Source organism: Callithrix jacchus, chromosome 2 (assembly GCF_049354715.1).
Source record: "Callithrix jacchus isolate 240 chromosome 2, calJac240_pri, whole genome shotgun sequence".
Classification (NCBI taxonomy): Eukaryota; Metazoa; Chordata; class Mammalia; order Primates; family Cebidae; genus Callithrix; species Callithrix jacchus.
This window is the reverse complement of record NC_133503.1, coordinates 56,830,997-56,850,802: the sequence shown is the minus strand read 5'-3', so window position 1 is coordinate 56,850,802 and position 19,806 is coordinate 56,830,997. Positions and strand designations below refer to the sequence as shown.

Here is a 19,806-nt window from a genome sequence, read left to right as displayed (position 1 = left end):
ACCCAAGAGTAAAAACCAGCCCAGATACCACCAGGGATGCCACCGCCTCCTCTAAAATAAACCCTAGAACTTATGGTAGCTGGATTTGTCTAAAGCCTATCACTATCTGGGTACAGACTTTTTAAAAATCAATTTTTTTTTTAAATTTTTTATTGGATTTTAGGTTTTGAGGTACATGAGCAGAGCATGCAAGACAGTTGCGTAGGTACGCACATGGCAGTGTGCTTTGCTTTGCTTCTCCCCTTCACCCACTTTCGGCATTTCTCCCCAAGCTATACCTCCCGACCTCCCCCTCCCACTGGCCCTCCCCCTGTCCCCCCAATAGACCCCAGTGTTTAGTACTCCCCTTTCTGTGTCCATGTGTTCTCATTTTTCATCACCCGCCTATGAGTGAGAATATGCGGTGTTTCATTTTCTGTTCTTGTGTCAGTTTGCTGAGGATGATGTTCTCCAGATTCATCCATGTCCCTACAAACGACACAAACTCATCATTTCTGATTGCTGCATAATATTCCATGGTGTATATGTGCCACATTTTTCTAATCCAGTCTATTATCAATGGGCATTTGGGTTGATTCCAGGTCTTTGCTATTGTAAACAGTGCTGCAATGAACATTCGTGTACATGTGTCCTTATAGTAGAACGATTTATAGTCTTTTGGATATATACCCAGTAATGGGATTGCTGGGTCAAATGGAATTTCTATTTCTAAGGCCTTGAGGAATCGCCACACTGTCTTCCACAATGGTTGAACTAATTTACACTCCCACCAACAGTGTAAAAGTGTTCCTTTTTCTCCACATCCTCTCCAGCATCTGTTGTCTCCAGATTTTTTAATGATCGCCATTCTAACTGGCGTGAGATGGTATCTCAATGTGGTTTTGATTTGCATCTCTCTGATGACCAGTGACGATGAGCATTTTTCATATGATTGTTGGCCTCATATATGTCTTCTTTCGTAAAGTGTCTGTTCATATCCTTTGCCCACTTTTGAATGGGCTTGTTTGTTTTTTCCTGTAAATCTGTTTGAGTTCTTTGTAAATTCTGGATATTGGCCCTTTGTCAGATGGGTAAACTGCAAACATTTTTTCCCATTCTGTTGGTTGCCGATTCACTCTAGTGACTGTTTCTTTTGCCGTGCAGAAGCTGTGGAGTTTCATTAGGTCCCATTTGTCTATTTTGGCTTTTGTTGTCGATGCTTTTGGAGTTTTGGTCATGAAGTCCTTGCCTACTCCTATGTCCTGGATAGTTTTGCCTAGATTTCCTTCTAGGGTTTTTATCGTGCCAGGTCTTATGTTTAAGTCTTTAATCCATCTGGAGTTAATTTTAGTGTAAAGTGTCAAAAAGGGGTCCAGTTTCTGCTTTCTGCACATGGCTAGCCAGTTTTCCCAACACCATTTGTTAAACAGGGAATCCTTTCCCCATTGCTTGTTGTTGTCGGGTTTATCAAAGATTGTATAGTTGTAGATATGTTGTGTTGCCTCCGGTGCCTCTGTTTTGTTCCATTGGTCTATATCTCTGTTTTGGTACCAGTACCATGCTGTTTTGATTACTGTAGCCTTGTAGTATAGTTTGAAATCTGGTAGTGTGATGCCCCCCGCTGTGTTCTTTTTGCTTAGAATTGACTTGGCTATGCGGGCTCTCTTTTGGTTCCATATGAAGTTCATGGTGGTTTTTTCCAGTTCTGTGAAGAAAGTCAATGGTAGCTTGATGGGGATAGCGTTGATTCTGTAAATTACTTTGGGCAGTATAGCCATTTTCACAATATTAATTCTTCCTAACCATGAACATGGAATGTTTCTCCATCTGTTTGTGTCCTCTCTGATTTCGTTGAGCAGTGGCTTGTAGTTCTCCTTGAAGAGGTCCCTTACGTTCCTTGTGAGTTGTATTCCAAGGTATTTTATTCTTTTTGTAGCAATTGTGAATGGCAGTTCGTTCTTGATTTGGCTTTCTTTAAGTCTGTTATTGGTGTAGACGAATGCTTGTGATTTTTGCACATTGATTTTATATCCTGAGACTTTGCTGAAGTTGCTTATCAGTTTGAGGAGTTTTTGGGCTGAGGCGATGGGGTCTTCTAGGTATACTATCATGTCGTCTGCAAACAGAGACAATTTGGCTTCCACCTTTCCTATTTGAATACCCTTTATTTCTTTTTCTTGCCTGATTGCTCTGGCTAGAACTTCCAGTACTATATTGAATAGGAGTGGTGAAAGAGGGCATCCTTGTCTAGTGCCAGATTTCAAAGGGAATGCTTCCAGTTTTTGCCCATTCAGTATGATATTGGCTGTTGGTTTGTCATAAATAGCTTTTATTACTTTGAGATACGTTCCATCAATACCGAGTTTATTGAGGGTTTTTAGCATAAAGGGCTGTTGAATTTTGTCAAATGCCTTCTCGGCGTTGACTGAGATAATCATGTGGTTTTTGTTTTTGGTTCTGTTTATGTGGTGAATTACGCTGATAGACTTGCGTATGTTGAACCAGCCTTGCATCCCCAGGATGAATCCTACTTGATCATGATGAATAAGTTTTTTGATTTGCTGTTGCAATCGGCTTGCCAATATTTTATTGAAGATTTTTGCATCTATGTTCATCATGGATATTGGCCTGAAGTTTTCTTTTCTTGTTGGGTCTCTGCCGGGTTTTGGTATCAGAATGATGTTGGTCTCGTAAAATGATTTGGGAAGGCTTCCCTCTTTTTGGATTATTTGAAATAGTTTTAGAAGGAATGGTACCAGCTCCTCTTTGTGTGTCTGGTAGAATTCGGCTGTGAATCCGTCTGGACCTGGGCTTTTTTTGAGTGGTAGGCTCTTAATTGCTGCCTCGACTTCTGACCTTGTTATTGGTCTATTCATAGTTTCAGCTTCCTCCTGGTTTAGGCTTGGGAGGACGCAGGAGTCCAGGAATTTATCCATTTCTTCCAGGTTTACTAGTTTATGTGCATAGAGTTGTTTGTAATATTCTCTGATGATGGTTTGAATTTCTGTGGAGTCTGTGGTGATTTCCCCTTTATCATTTTTTATTGCATCTATTTGGTTGTTCTCTCTTTTATTTTTAATCAATCTGGCTAGTGGTCTGTCTATTTTGTTGATCTTTTCAAAAAACCAGCTCTTGGATTTATTGATTTTTTGAAGGGTTTTTCGTGTCTCAATCTCCTTCAGTTCAGCTCTGCTCTTATTTATTTCTTGTCTTCTGCTGGGTTTTGAGTTTTTTTGATCTTGCTCCTCTAGCTCTTTCAATTTTGACGACAGGGTGACAATTTTGGATCTCTCCATTCTCCTCATATGGGCACTTATTGCTATATGCTTTCCTCTAGAGACTGCTTTAAATGTGTCCCAGAGGTTCTGGCATGTTGTGTCTTCGTTCTCATTGGTTTCGAAGAACTTCTTTATTTCTGCCTTCATTTCATTGTTTATCCAGTCAACATTCAAGAGCCAGTTGTTCAGTTTCCATGAAGCTGTGCGGTTCTGGGTTGGTTTCTGTATTCTGAGTTCTAACTTGATTGCACTATGGTCTGAGAGGCTGTTTGTTATGATTTCAGTTGTTTTGCATTTGTTGAGCAGTGCTTTACTTCCAATTATGTGGTCAATTTTAGAGTAGGTGTGATGTGGTGCTGAGAAGAATGTGTATTCTGTGGATTTGGGGTGGAGAATTCTGTAAATGTCTATCAGGTTTGCTTGCTCCAGGTCTGAGTTCAAGCCCTGGATATCCTTGTTGATTTTCTGTCTGGTTGATCTGTCTAATACTGACAGTGGAGTGTTAAAGTCTCCCACTATTATTGTGTGGGAGTCTAAGTTTCTTTGTAAGTCATTAAGAACTTGCCTTATGTATCTGGGTGCTCCTGCGTTGGGTCCATATATGTTCAGGATCGTTAACTCTTCTTGTTGTATCGATCCTTTTACCATTATGTAATGGCCTTCTTTGTCTCTTTTGATCTTTGTTGCTTTAAAGTCTATTTTATCAGAGATGAGAATTGCAACTCCTGCTTTTTTTTGCTCTCCATTTGCTTGGTAAATCTTCCTCCATCCATTTATTTTGAGCCTTTGTGTATCCTTGCATGTGAGATGGGTTTCCTGGATACAGCACACTGATGGGTTTTGGATTTTTATCCAATTTGCCAGTCTGTATCTTTTGATTGGTGCATTTAGTCCATTTACATTTAGGGTTAATATTGTTATGTGTGAATTTGATACTGCCATTTTGATGCTAAGTGGCTGTTTTGCCTGTTACTTGTTGTAGATTCTTCATTATGTTGATGCTCTTTAGTATTTAGTGTGATTTTGGAATGGCTGGTACTGGTTGTTCCTTTCTATGTGTAGTGCCTCTTTTAGGAGCTCTTGTAAAGCAGGCCTGGTGGTGACAAAATCTCTTGAGTACTTGCTTGTTCGCAAAGGATTTTATTTTTCCTTCACTTCTGAAGCTCAGTTTGGCTGGATATGAAATTCTGGGTTGAAAGTTCTTTTCTTTAAGAATGTTGAATATTGGCCCCCACTCTCTTCTGGCTTGTAGTGTTTCTGCCGAGAGATCTGCTGTGAGTCTGATGGGCTTCCCTTTGTGGGTGACCCGACCTTTCTCTCTGGCTGCCTTTAGTATTTTCTCCTTTATTTCAACCTTGTTGAATCTGACGATTATGTGCCTTGGGGTTGCTCTTCTTGCGGAATATCTTTGTGGTGTTCTCCGTATTTCCTGTATTTGAGTGTTGACCTGTCTTGCTAGATGGGGGAAATTTTCCTGGATGATGTCCTGAAGAGTATTTTCCAGCTTGGATTCATTCTCTTCGTCCCCTTCTGGTACACCTATCAAACGTAGGTTAGGTCTTTTCACATAGTCCCACATTTCTTGGAGACTTTGTTCATTCCTTTTTGCGCTTTTTTCTCTAATCTTGGTTTCTCGTTTTATTTCATTGAGTTGGTCTTCGACTTCAGATATTCTTTCTTCTGCTTGGTCAATTCGGCTATTGAAACTTGTGCATGCTTCGCGAAGTTCTCGTATTGTGTTTTTCAGCTCCTTTAATTCATTCATATTCCTCACTAAGTTATCCATTCTTGTTATAATTTCCTCATATCTTTTTTCAAGTTCCTTAGTTTCTTTGCATTGATTTAATACATGTTCTTTTAGCTCACAAAAGTTTCTCATTATCCACCTTCTGAAGTCTAATTCCATCATTTCGTCACAGTCATTCTCTGTCCAGCTTTGTTCCCTTGCTGGTCAGGAGTTTTGGTCCTTTCTAGGAGGCGAGGTGTTCTGGTTTCGGGTGTTTTCCTCCTTTTTTCGCTGGTTTCTTCCCATCTTTGTGGATTTATCCGCTTGTCGTCTGCGTAGTTGCTGACTTTTCGATTGGGTCTCTGAGTGGACACCCAGATTGTTGATGATGAAGTATTTCTGTTACTTGGTTTTCCTTCTACCAGTCTAGCCCCTTCACTGTACGACTGCTGAGGTCCACTCCAGGCCCTGCTTGTCTGGTGTGCACCTCTAGCAGCTGTGGCACAGTGAGGGATGCTACCAGTTTCTTTTTCTGCTATCTTTGTCCCAGGATGATGCCTGCCAAATGTCAGTCTTTTGGATATAGAGGGGTCAGGGAGCTGCTTGAAGAGACAGTCTGTACTTTATAGGAGCTCAATTGCTGAGCTGTGATCTCTGTTGTTCATTCAGGGCTGTTAGGCTGCTATGTTTGATTCTGCTGCTACAGAGCTCATTAAAAAAACCCTTTTTTTCTCAAATGCTCTGTGTTGGGGGGTTCGGGCTTTATTTTTGGATGTTCGTTGAGGTGTCCTGCCCAGCTAGGAGGCAGACTAGCCACTGTTTGCCTGCCAAGGCTCCGCACTGCTGTTGTGAGGCTCGCCCTGTTGGGGCAGGCTCTGCTGTTCTGCTGTGGTTTCCGCCATGCCCTGAGGCGGAGTCTCTCTGTTGTAGCGGGTTGCCTCGGCAACGGCAGGCTGCATCAGCAGTGGGCGTGTATCTCAGTAGGGACAGGTTGCCTCAGCAACGGCTGGCTGCGTCAGCAGTGGGCGTGTATCTCAGTTGGCGCGGGTTGCCTCGGTAATGGTGGATGCCCCTCCTCCACAGAGCGTCTCGGACCGACTGGACGGGGATCTTTTGAAATCGCGGTTTTGTTCGTCCCACTGGGCTAGCCCAAACGCTCTGTCCCTGCAATCCCCTGGGCTGGCCCACTGTCCAAGTCTCATTCAGTCTCAAGTTCAGCCCTCTCAAGTCTCAGGTTGCCGGTTCAACAGGGCACCCGGACAAGCACGCCCTGTGGGGAGTGCTGGGTAGGGCCGGCCGCCGCCACCCTGGCTGCCGGCTTCGCCAGGCAGAGGCACTGCCAGGTGTCCCGCGTCTCCTTTATACTTGGGAATTTCCCTGTTCTGTGGGCAACAAAGATCAGTCTGGAAATGCAGCTCCGAATCACCTCTCCGCGGATTCAAGGAGAGCTCCAATCCTGGGTTGTTCTCACAGCGCCATCTTGAGTCCTCCCCCCTAAAAATCAATTTAAAAAGAGGCCTGGAAGTAGAAGACCCTATCTACAAAGCTTAAAGAAAAGCCCCAAAAAGTACTCTGAGACCAAGTGAGACCCAGAATGTTGCTACCCGGACACGTCGTGGAGCGCTCAGCTGTCTGTGCAGCCAGGCACATGCAGAGGTGGAGCCCCAAAGTCTCTTCTGGGAAGCACTTTTCTAGCATCTCCCTATGAGGTTCCAACACCCACAGCACCATCCCCAGACTCTGACAGTCTCCTGCCTGCCCAACCCCTGGAATGAAGCTCGATGGGGTGGGGTGAGCCTGTTGGTGCTGCTGGAAACACCCATCTGAAACTTCACAAGGGAACAGAGAAGGGCACAGGCTGCACCCAAGCCAGGGCCATTGCCAAAGCAAGGCAGCTGTCAGGAAGCTCTCTGCTGCCCTTGCTTTGAGGGTCCTACTGGGATAGTGCAGCTTGCTTTTTTTTTTTTTTGACATCCTACAAAGTTTTATTCTTTACAGAAACTCAGTGCCCATGATGTACCCTGTCCACAGCCAAACAAAAAGCTGCTCTCTCTAGACAGGTGGCAGCAGTCCCACATGGTCCAGTCAGACTCCGAAGGTTCCAGGAGACCTTCAGTCCTGAGTCTCTTTCAGTCACTGTCTTCTGACTCTGAGTCTTCTGCAGACTTGGATGCGCTCTCTGGCAAGTCATCTCCCATCTGCTGGAAACTTCCCGACTGTGAGTCCCACATGTATTTGATGGTCACCTTGAATTCAGCCATTTCATACCCAAAAAGCTTTAGGACATGAGCCTGCTCCAGGGTCAGCACGTCACCCTCCTTGCACACCTCATAGTCAGACAGCAGGGTCACCACACCTCTCTTGAGGGCGGTGGGCAGGCCCAGCTGCCTGAGCTGTGGCTCCATGGAGTGGGGGAACTGCTCCAGGGGCCTTGAGTCCAAGCTAACAGTGAAAGTTGCTTTGTTACCAGCTCAGGCATAGTCCATTTCTGTGTATTTCGTAAACCATTCATTCACCTCCTCCTTTGTGCAGTTGGTGAACAGGAGACCCACTTCACCCCTCAACTTTTTGCTGACCTAGTGCAGGTTGTCTTTGTACTCATCAGATGGGCTCCGAGCCAAGGCCACCATCATCACCTTGTTTCTGCCAAAGAACATCCGGCTGTGCTTCTAGGTGTTCCAGATGTCCTTCAGCTTGCTATTCCTCATGTTGGCCACAGAGAAGATGAAAAGGTACTTGTAGGTGTCCACACATTTCCGAAACTCTTCTATCAGGTTTTGTTTCAATTCCAAGCCTTTCTTGGCAGTTTTGATTAAAGAGACTTTCTTGTCGCGCTTGGATTTGGGCATTGCGTTGAATCCATGTGCAGCAGAAGTAGCTCAAGTAGCCCCAGGGGGCCCTGTCACAGCGGCCAAGAGCACCCACGGCTCAGCCCATACATCACCACCAACCATGAGGTACAAAGTCCCCCTCGCTCGGTTCTCCACTCCTCAAAGGCTCAGCAAGTGCCTACTGCACGCCCAGCACTGGGCGCTAAAGGGAGACCTGGGCTCTTAACTCACAAAGCTCAGGATTGAGAGGATGAGTTTACAGAAAACCAACACAACCTCAAGGCAGAAAGCGGCCAGGATTCAGCCACAGGAGGAGCTGGGGTGGAGAGGAGAAGTCACCATGCGTGGATGGAGCTGGGAACGCCACTCATGCCCAGCCTCCACCTGTACCTCTGGATGCACATGGAGCTGGGAACCCAGCTCATGCCCCACCTCAGCCTGCACCTCTGGACAAGGATGGAGCTGAGAACCTGGCTTGTACACCACCCCAGCCTGCACCCCTGGACAAGGATAGAGTTGGGAACCTGGTCCATGTGCCACCCCAGCCTGCTTCTCTGGAGGGAAGCATGCTCACCACAGTCCAGCTCCAGGGGCCTGGGACCTGACCTGCACACCACAGATGCACAGGCCTGAGGGGTCCTTCTCCCTCCAGACTACAGGCTCCATGAGAGCAGCTTTTGGTGAACAAATGAGTGAATGAACGAACAAACCAAAAGGGGAAACACGGCCCAGACCCCAAAGCATCTGGCATGCAACACAGGAAGAAAGAATGCACTCACACAAGCACCCAAGGGCCAAATGCTTCTCCCCCTCCTCCTCCCATGCCCCAAAGAAAACCAAACTGGTGCCAATTAAAATGGACCAACATACATGACAGCCACCCACCTTCCCAAGCACCACTAGGGCGTCTAGTATTGATCAAGTCAACAGCCAGGTAATTGCAGATCACGCACACGGTAACTAGGATAATAAAATTGTCCCAGCTGGTCAATTAGACCCTTCCTTAGAGGAAAATCATGCAACTCACTCACTGTCCTTCTAATTGGCCTCACACATCAGGGAAGCTGGGCCCTGATACTTGTCATCTGGCCAGTCTACAAATGTTTTTGGGAAAATGTCCAGCTCAGCACTGACAGGTGCTCAGCTTTGACTCCAGGGGATGGGTTAGCAGTTCCAGGTGGGCACAGCTGCCAGGCCTCTTAGCTGCCACCGCCCGCCTCCCACCTCCCCAGCCCAGCCTCCTCAACCCCGCTCAGGCCTGAGCCTGCTGACAGGTACACTGCCCACCCAGTGGGAGGGGAAGCAAGGCCAGATTCAGGCACAAAGGGACAGGCAAGGAGCCAAATAACAGTGGCATCTTGGCCACAAGCAAATGATCTCTTCCCTAAAGTGGGAGCTCGGCCACAGGACTTGACATCTACTTCCTTCCTATTTCATAGGGTCCCCCTCAGGAGGAGCTGCTAAATGGCATTTTTGAAAAGCCAAGACACTAAAGATGCCTTCCCTACTCACTTTACTGTGACTTCTATCTGAATCTCCCTAGAAACGTTGAAAGCACACCACCCCCATTAAGTGACAGCACTCAAGCTGTGACAGGAGCAGACAGCAGACAGGCTTTTGGGAGGGTGGTATGGCACCAGCTTTGAGTCTCAAATGCACATGTCTTTTGAACTAAAAATACTGATTTTAAGAATTTACCCAACCAGCGTAGCATGGTTAATTGGGGGAAGAAGCTGGAAACACCCTAAGCGTCCATCAAGAGGGGTTGTTGGAGTCTGAGTCCGTCTACACTCCTGCTTATCTGGCAGCTCTTTAGAGTAGTTCAGCAGAACAGCCTGTGCTGGGCCAAAAAACTGTCAAATACTGAGTGAAAACAGTTACAAAATAAAACTATGAAAGGAGCACCATTTTAAAAGGTGAGGGGGGTACATAACGAGCTTGTACGGTACATACATTTCCAGAATGATACACAAGAAACTCATCAGGCACTGCCTAGAAAGACAAACTGGGGCCGAGGACAGCAGGCTCTGCTGCCCACCTCCAGGGCAATCAGTTCTGTTCTAGAACAGCCCCCCAAGAAATAATGAGAACACAATGTGACAATGGCCAGGAAGCTGTCACACAGGGCACCCATCCCTGAGTGGGGTCACCAGGGAGGGAAGGAAAGGACCACATCGCACTTTCATTTCATTTGTTAACATTTATGTAGCTTGTTCTGCTTTTAATCAAATGTGAAACTCCCTGACCGTCTGCAGCCTGCACCTGGCCTCACATGCTGCCACTCCCCACGGCACTCATGCCCACATGCCAAAGACCCAGGAGGTCCCAGCAGCCACAGCCTTAGGCCTTCCGTAAGCTCAAGGGATGGGTCCCTTCCCAAATGAAAGCTGGCTTTAAACAGCAACCCCAGGCCACTCTCCAATTCAGTCCAAGTCGCAAGTAAGGAATTTTCCTTCCACTCACAGCTAATCCAAGGAGCTCGCTGCTGGCAGGCCAGCTTGAGTGAGGTCTGATGTGCACACATGAACCCATTTCACAAGAGCAGTGGCATTAGCTTTGCTGCGTGTACACCTATGCAGCTATCACCTCCATCATGTCAAAGGATATTTCTAGTACCCCATAAGACTCCTGCAGGCCCCCAATCTTATCCCAACACGAGACTCCAGGGATCACTGACCTGCTTTCTGTCACTGTTGCTCAGTCTTGCCTTTTTAAAGAGTTCAACTAAACAGAATCATATAGTAAGTATAAAGTCAGCAAGTCTGGCTTCCTTCACTCAGCAAGAAAGGCTCATTGATGTTTCTGAGCACAGCTGCTATCGCCTGTTACACTGAGTGGCACCCCACTGCATGGAGACGCCACGGTCCATGCATCCCTTCACCTGCTGATAGACACCTGACTTGTTGCCGCTCTCAGACTGTTAGATTAAGGCTCCTACAAACATCCCTGTACAAGTCTTCACGACGTCACATATTCTCTTGGGTTTCTCTTGGGTTAAATACCTAGAAATGGAACTGCAGGGTCATACTGTAAGCGTGTAAAAAGCTACCAAACCATTTCCAAAGTGGCCGTACCACTTCCTACTCCCAGTGTGATGGCCTGGCTGCTCTGCATCTCTGCCGGCAGTCTGGATAGTCAGACTGCTTAATTTTAGCCATTGTATTGTGTACAGAGTGGTATGTCGCTGTGGTCTTGAAACCACCTTTACCAAATTTTAAGTAATGAAAAAAATCTACATTACTGACTCCATGTTGCTTCTAACCTCACAGGCTAAATTTTTTTTGTTGGGGGAGGGGGCTTATTCTAATGCAGAGGCCAAGATAACTATGAGAGGAATTTAGTTTATAGTTAAACCTCAAGGCAAGGAAAACTGATACCCCTCCTTGTTTGGAGATTAAAGCCACATTCCTAAGACTGGCATCACCACAGAGGCCTGAACTTTGCAAGAGAACAAGCACAGTTAAACCACCACCTGCTTCTGCTTATTTAGCTTGCTCTTCTATAGTGTCTGCTGCCCAGAGTCAAGTAACCAGAGGTTACAAGATTCAGAACTTCCCTAATGGCTCCTACAGACAACATCACTATTGTGAAACCTAAAGAACTGGTCTTTGAGATAGTTTTCAGATTTAGCATTTCAGCAGCTCAAGAGATGCCACCTGGACCTGTGACCCTATCTCCCAGGAACTGACTCAGCTGCATAAAGACAGTCCTGACACCCCTGTGATGGCATCCCCAACCCCACCAACCAGCATTCACCACTCCCTAGGCCACTGTCCAGCAAAACACCCTCAAACCCTCACCTCCGAATTCTCAGGGAGACAGATTTGAAAGTTATCTCTTGTCCACCTCCCTTGCCTGGCTCTGCAATCATTAAACTCTTTCTTTGCTGTCACACCTGCTGTTCACAGTGTGTTAGCTTTTCTGGGCAGCAAGAAGAACTGTGCTGGGCGATTACAGTCTTAATTTGTATTCCCCTAATAACCAACAACGTTGACCATCTTTTCATGCCCTTATTTACCATTTGTATACCATCTCTTGTAAAGTATCTGTTACAAGCAGGTCAGGTGCAGTGGCTCACACCTGTAATCCCAGTGCTTTGGGAGGCTAAGGCAGGCAGATTACCTGAGGTCAGGAGTTCGAGACTAGCCTGGCCAACATGGTGAAACCCATCTCTACAAAAATACAAAAATTAGCTGGGTGTGGTAGCGCACTCCTGGAATCCCAGCTACTCAGGAGGCTGAGGTGTGAGAATTGTCTGAACCCAGGAGGCAGAGGCTGCAGTGAGGCAAGACTGTGCCACTGCACTCCAGCCTGGGTAACAGAGCAAGACTTCATCTCCAAATAAGTAAATAACAAAGTGTCTGTTAAAAGTCTTCTAACCATTTTTTAAACTATGGTAACTAATTTGTGAAAATTCTTTATTATCCTGGAGCACATCTTTGGGCAGATGCATGTTAATATATCATAAATATTTTCCTAGTCTATGGTCTCCCTTTTCATTTGTGTCTTTTTGAGAGAGAAAGTTTTCAATTTTTATGAAGTCTAATTCATCAGTTTTTTCATTTCTAGTTCATGCTCATTGTATCCTAAAACCTCTTTGCCAAACCGTAGCTTCCAGATTTTGTGACTTTTACAAAAGTCAATGGGTCATTGAGTTAAATCTTGTGTACAACATGAGGCAGCCTACTGGTTTACCATGCTTGTGAAAAGACTCTTTATCCCACTGAGCTACCTTGACACTTTTGACAACAATCAACACTGTATTCTTGAATTACTTCTGAACTTTCTACTCTGTTCTAATGATTTACATACGTCTATACTTAATACCACACTGTCTCAATTAATGCAATTTACAACGTGTCTTGAAATTGGCTGGTGTAAGTCCTGTAACTTACTCTCTTTCAAAATTGTTATGGCTATAACAATTTACAGGTGCTTTACATTCCCACAGAAATGTTAGAAATGGTCGGCCAGGTGCAGTGGCTCACACCTGTAATCCTAGCACTTTGGGAGGCCAAAGAGGGTGGATCACCTAGGTCAGGAGTTCAAGACCAGCCTGGCCAACATGGTGAAATCCCATCTCTACTAAAAATACAAAAATTAGCCAGGCGTGGTAGCATGCACCTGTAATCCCAGCTACTCCAGAGGCTGAGACAAGAGAATCACTTGAACACAGGAGGCAGAGGTTACAGTGAGCCAAGACGGTGCCATTGCACTCCAGCCTGGGTGACAGAGTGACAGCCTGTCTCGAAAAAAAAAAAAAAAGAAATTTTAGAAATCAGTTCATCAATTTCTACCCAAAAAGCCTGCTGGGGCTTTGTTTGGGATTATGTCAAATATTTGTGACAATTTGAGCAAACTGCCATCTTAACAATAATGAACCTTCCAATACATGAACATGGTACCTTTATGATACTCTGAAATATATATTTGGCCTTTCCATTCCCTGACACACATGACTGGTGGTTGGCAGCCCCCAGGCAGCTTCAGATAGGACGGTCACCAGAAACACCAAGGTGGAATTAGAGGGTTGGGACTTTGAGTCCCACCCCTCAATGTCCCAGAAGGGGAGAGGGGCGGAAGGTTGAGTTTATTCCCAACGGCCAGTGGTGTGATCAATCATGCTTATGTGACAAATCCTCTGTAAAAACCCATAAATAAGGCCAGGGTTCAGAGCTGCACACATGGAAGGACCTGGAGGGTGGTGTACCCAAAGCGGAGATGGCAGCTCCACACCTCCCCTTGTACCTCACTCTACAGACCTGTTCACCTGAATTATTCCTAACATCCTTTTTTTTTTCCAGTCTTCCTAAAGTTCAATTCAGGTATCCTAACATCCTTTATAACACAGGAGTAAACATAAGAAAATGTCTTCCTGAGTTCTGAGAGTCACACTAGCAAATTAATTAAACCCAAGGAATGGGTTATAGGAGCCTCCTTTAATAGCCTGTTAGTCAGAAGTACAGCTGACATCAGTGACAGATGGAGAGAAGAAAACAGTACAATGAAGCATAGATGACAGCCTACTACCTTGCAACCAGAATCTGAAGTGGGGCCCAGACGTGTGGGACTGGGTCCTGATCGCAGGGGAGCTGATACTAATTCCAGGTGGAGAGAGTTACAGATGAGTCTCCAGGACACCCAGCTGGTATCCCCTGGAGAACTGGTTGGTGTGTGGGAAACCTTCCAGTATTTGATGTCAGAAGTACTGAGTCAGTGGCTGTGTGAGAGCAGAGGGAAAAAAAGTTCATTTTTCCGCTTACGATGTCTCCATTTTTTTATATTAGGTGATCTTAATGTCTCAGTTGCATCTGAAGCTTCTCAGTATATGAGTCTTACACAGATTTTCTTATATGCATCCCTGAGTATTTCATGAACTTTGATGCCGTCATATGTGGTATGTACTCCAGTGGCTCATTGCTAGCATACGGAAACGTAACCTATTTTGGTACACTGTCTTTGTATGCTGTGACCCTATAAACCTCACTGTTTAGTCCTACTGGCTTGTCATTGATACCCTGGAAACTTCTACAGATAATTATGTTGTCTCCAGATATAGTTTTACTTCCTCCTTTCCAGTTTATCTACCTTTTCTTTTTGCTTGCCTAATTATACTGGTGAAGATCTCCAGCACAGTGTGGCCAGGAGTGGTGGGAACAGAAACCCTGCCTGGTCTCTGTGTCAGGGATGCAGTCAGTTTCACCCTTATATTATATCAGCTGTGGTTTTCCGCAGGTGCCTTTTACCTGGTTGAGGAATTTCTCTTCTCTTTCTAGCTTGCTGAGAATTTTCAATCACAAATGTGTTTGGGATTGTTATCAATGGTTGTGCTGCTTGCCTACAGAGATGGCCTGCACCCCTTTTTCATTCTACTGAAACAGTTGATTTTCCAAAGAGAAGCACCCTGCAGTCCCAGATGGCCTCCACTCTCACACGTTTCCCACTGGCCTCTCTCAATTACACCTCCTCCTGTGCCCCTGACCTCTTGCCTAGGTTGACATGCACCTCAAAGGGTGTGTCCTGGCATCCACGTTCCACAACCATAAGTCATCTCTCAAGACAGACCACACTCCTGGGAGACCAAGCTCATCACATCACTGCCTGCCAGACTGCTGCTAACTCCCTCGGCCCAACGCCCAACACCCTAAGGGAAAGTGTATCAACACCACACTACTGGCACTGGCACTGGCATCCTCCCCTTCCCCACATACGTGTTCACACAGGCTCATCCACATGCACTGTGTCCCCTTCCTGCCTGTGACTTCAAAGTTGTAGAAACTAATATGCCCCCAACCTACATGACCCTGTGTGCTGGACATCTCACATGTACCCAGGCCTGTGTGACACACAAGGACCTCGTTCCACAGGGTCTTCCCATGGTTTCACTGACTCGCCCCAGCCAACTCACCCAGCCTCCTCTCCTAAGACGTAAGAAGCCCCACATGGGGAAGAGGGTGAGCAGGCCACTCTCTCCTGGGGCTCAGCCAGGGTACATCCAAGTCCAGGATGAGGCCAAAGAGTCCTCTGAGGACTCCAGGACACCAGAATCCTGTCCTTAGGGAAGGGCCCATACAGAGGAACCTGGCCTCAACACCAGGGGCTCACAGCCCTGGGGCCTGAGGGTCCCCAGGATGCTGCTCAGAAACTGGGCAGGCATGGGACAGCCAGAAGCACCCCACTAAAGGCAGGCAGGAATAGTGGCCACAGGCCCCTCACATCCCCATCAACTACAACCCTGGTGTCAGCAAGCAAGTCCCATGGTGGGAAGGTGGTGGGACCACAAGGCCAAAGAGACCCAAGGGAAATGGCTGCAGGAAGGATCACCAAGGCAGGGGCACCACCTAGTGGCAGCAGCTGCTCCACACCCATGGGGCCTGGGGCCTCAGCAAGCCCCAAATTCCAGCAAGGCCTGGGCCTGAAGGTAAGCAGATGCCAGCTCACTCGCACAGGCCCAGGACACTCCCAGCTGCCGAGCCCTCTGCTTCCAGGATATGTGATATCACCTCAGGTCCCCAAGGCTGAGCGGAGGGGATCCCCAAGCTTGCCCACAGAAGCACGCGTGTCTCCACACATGAACAGCAAGTGTGCTCAACCCTCCCACGGAACCACAAGCGGCAGCTATGGCCCTGAGGCCCCAGCTTCTCACTGCACCTGTGTCCCCATTGCCCACTTCATTGCCACATTCAATGTTGCCTGACATGGGCTTCAGAAATCCCTAAGAACTGCCCCAAATCTGGTCCCTAAAAATAGAAAGAAAGCCCAGTGTATCTGTGGTTTACCCAGAAATAATGCACTTTGTTTTTTGTTTGTTTGTTTTTTTAGAGACAGGGTCTCATTCTGTCACTGGAGTACAGTAGTGTGATCACGGCTCACTGAAGCCTTGAACTCTTGGGCTCAGGTGATCCTCCCACCTCCATGTCCTGGGTAGCTGGGACTATAGGTGTGCAACACTGAGCACAGCTATTTTTTTTCTTTCTTTTTTGGTACAGACAGGGTCTCAACTATGTTGCCCAAGTTGATCTCAAACATGTAGGCTAGAGGGATCCCCCTGTTGCAGCCTCCCAAAGCATTGGGATTTCAGGTGTGAGCCACTGTGCCCAGCCAGAAATACACATGTTTACCAAACCCTCGAGGTGCACATGTTTACCAAACCCTCTATGAGCCAGAAATGCACGTTTACCAAACCCTCTATGCGCGGCATTCAGGACCCCCAGCCTGCATTCCCAGGGACTGTGACATGGATGCTACCCCCACTAACATCGAGCATGAATCAGAACCACATTCAGATACCCACCCTGTGGTGCACAGGAAACACAAGGAGTGGTGAGGAGCCCTGAAGGGGCCCAGGCCCGGCAGGTGACTGAGCACGTGAGGAAACCTGCCCTCTACCAGACTCACGGCCAAGGCCAACACAGGAAACTAGGGGTCAACCCCCACAGCGAGGATGGCTCCATCCCTTCCTGGACATCAATCTCTGGCTGCTCAGAGAGGTCGCTCGCACTAGCCCTCTTCTACTCACAGGGCCCTCCACAAGTACACGATGGCATCTGATCTTCACATGCAGCAGGGAGGAGAACTCTGTGTTCCCCTTTCAATGAAGAGAACACTGGCCCAGAGCAGAGCAGTAACTTGAAATGGGTCTTACTGTTGGTGGGAAGGGGACTTGAATCCAACCCCCGCAGCCCCCAAAGCATTATCTATTTTCCTCATCAAAGCTGCAGAGCACCACATATGCATGCCACTTGCCTCCCACCCCACTTTAAGCTGGCAGTGGACACAGGCAGCCCACCTCCTGCAGCCCTGCAGACCGACTCCTCCTCTCCCCCATGCAGGGCCTGGCCACCAGGGTGGGCAAAATAAACACGGAACACACAGGCAGGCAGCACCCCAGGCCAGCTCGTCCTCACACCAGCCAACAGCACCCCAGGCCAGCTTGCCCTCACATAGGCCACACCCAGGCAAGGCACTCAAATGCGGGAACAGGGCAAAGGCTGATGGAGCAGCAGTACTTTGTAATCATCCAGAGACAGCAGCCAATTGTGCCAGGTCTGTGTCTGACTGACGCTGAGTGCTCCAGGGCAAACTGCACACTCGGACCATCCAACAAGGCCAGGCCCATCAGGCACGAGGGGGCCTCTGATGTCCCTCACAGGAAAAAAGTCACGGAGGTTTCTCATCTGGCCAGAGTATCCCTGGAAGCAGAAGGGTCGCCTTACAAGCAATTAATAAGCCCAGTGAATAGATAGAAGCACAAGGCATTTAGGCCCCTCGGAGGCCGGCCCTACAGAAGTCCGTGTTCTGCAGGGAGAGTTCAAGAGGAGATGGCAGCCCGGGCCACACTCTGATTTAGCAAAGCTCAAAGAAGATGAAGGGGCATTTTCAGGTGACTGAGAACTGAAGCCAGTAATGCTGATGAGAAGGTAGTGGATTCCAGAACCAACAGTTGGATGGTGCAGTCACAGGACAGCTCTTTCAGAGAGTCTCATCTCAGTCTCAGCCTACTTTCCAGAATAGCGGGAAAGACAGGCCGGAAGCGGGAAGCCTTGAAATCTCACAAGCAAACACAACAAGAGGCGGCCTCAGCACCAGCACCAAGGCCATGAGCCCCAGGCTCTGATGGCTCCCTCAAAAGCATCACTCTTGCACCTTCCCGAGACCTGGTGCAGCAGGGCAACCATAAAGTGGGGCCCAGACCAGAGCTGCCCAGGAGGCGGTCACCTGCAGGTACCCAGCAGCTGAAGGGCAGGAGCCAACAGAGCAGCTGCTGGAGAAAGATGAGCATAGGCCCTTGAGATGGATGGAGTAAGAGGACAGACAGGACCAGACCTGGGAACAGTCCTGCTCTCCTGTCTGTAAGAATGCCATCCCCAGCACCTGGGGTGGTCCCCCAGCAGCTCCACCCCACATCCCTCCACCCATGTGCTGGCACTCAGCTTGGCACAGACTGGCTAAAGAGGCTGCTACAAGCACCAGACAATAGTCTTCCACTACGGTGGGTGAGAACTGTTTGGATCTGCATCCCTGCCAACATCTCATGTTGAATTGTAATCCCCAGGGCTAGAAGTGGAGTCCGGTGGGAAGTGTTTGGATCATGGGGGCAGATCCCTCACAGCTTGGGGCCGTTTTCATGATAGTAAGTTCTCATGAGATCCGATCATTAAGAAGTGCATGGCACCTCCCTCCCAGCACTGCTCTCGTGCAATCTCTCGCTCTCTTTATCTCTGTCTTTCTCTCTCTCTCTCTCTCTCTCTCTCTCGCTTGCTCGCTCCTGTTTTTGCCATGTGACATGCCTGTTCCCTCCTCACCTTCTGCCATGACTGCAAGTTCCCTGTGGCTTCACCAGAAGCTGAGCAGATGTAAGTACCATGCTTCCTGTACAGCCTACAGAAGTGTGATCCAATTCCACAGCTTTTCTTCATAACCACCCACTCTCAGGTATTTCCTTATAGCAATGCAAGAACAGCCTAATACGGTGGGTTTTTCTGAACTCTAAAAACTCAGCTCATCTCTACTGGTTACAGTTCCCTAAAATGAATGATTTTCCCCAAAAGCAATTACTTCCCAAGGATACACCAAAAAGAGTCCTTTCACAAAGCCCCACAATGCAGGGCAATCAAACACCTGCCACTGGTTTGCTTTGGATACTCTGCTACTCAATGAATATGTTACTAAGGCTTCAGCAGGAAAAGTCACTCAGTTCCACTGCCCCACCAGCTGAGAAAGGCCTCATTAAACCTGAGCAGCCCAGGACAAAAGGCCCCCACCAGGCTTTTAGAGACAGTGCCCGTGAGCATGAGGCAGACTCTGCTCTCCCCCAGTGACCCTTCAGAGAAGGTGGGACCCCAGAGGCACCTGGCCCTCCCTACCTGACATTCAAGCCCATGGTCTGCTCCAGTCTCTCCCAGCTTTGCAGCCTGGCCAGCAGCTTCTGAAAAGACAACAAAAGCACGGACCCTGTCATCACCGCCACAGGATTATCACATAAGACTGACAATAATGATCACGGCGCTAAGTCCCTGACCTCTCAGGATAGCCTACCCTTATCTCTGAGCTGGGCACTAAATGCTCCAAGTCTGCTTGGAAGTGGCTGGGTTATTATTCCCCAACTGCAGAAGTCACACTGTACGCTTCATGCGTCACTCCTTCCCAGCCCCATGAATTCAAGTATGAATCCCAGCAAGCAGCCTGGGCCCAGTGGTTCATGCCTGTAATCCCAGCACTTTGAGAGGCTGCAGGTGGATCAAGAGGTCAAGAGACTGAGACCATCCTGGCCAACATGGTGAAACCCTGTCTCTACTAAAAACACAAAAATTAGCTGGGCGTGGTGGCACATGCCTGTAGTCCCAGCTACTTAGGAGGCTGAGGCAGGAGAATCGCTTGAACCAGGGAGGCAGAGGTTGCAGTGAGCCAAGATCATGCCACTGTACTCCAGCCTGGCAACAGAGCAAGACTCTGTCTCAAAAAAAAAAGGCCTACAAATGGAATATCCTAT

The 19,806-nt window shown here is 47.7% G+C and overlaps 1 protein-coding gene and 1 pseudogene across 28 annotated transcripts in view; both read right to left on the bottom strand.

The window, feature by feature from the left end:
• MAD1L1 (mitotic arrest deficient 1 like 1) overlaps positions 1-19,806 on the bottom strand; it is a 415,821-nt gene that overhangs the window by 375,855 nt on the left and 20,160 nt on the right. For all 27 annotated transcript variants that reach the window (XR_013531716.1, XR_013531730.1, XR_013531734.1 and 24 more), the window contains one exon: positions 19,181-19,242. Coding sequence is in view for 24 of the 27 variants with exons in the window: in XM_035289591.3 (XP_035145482.1) it covers positions 19,181-19,242 (62 nt within the window). In the remaining 3 variants the exon portion in view is untranslated. The remainder of the gene's footprint in view (positions 1-19,180; positions 19,243-19,806) is intronic.
• Positions 1,899-19,244, bottom strand: LOC144581192 (mRNA turnover protein 4 homolog pseudogene; annotated as a pseudogene). The gene has a single exon (XR_013531743.1). The product of XR_013531743.1 is annotated as an mRNA turnover protein 4 homolog pseudogene (transcript).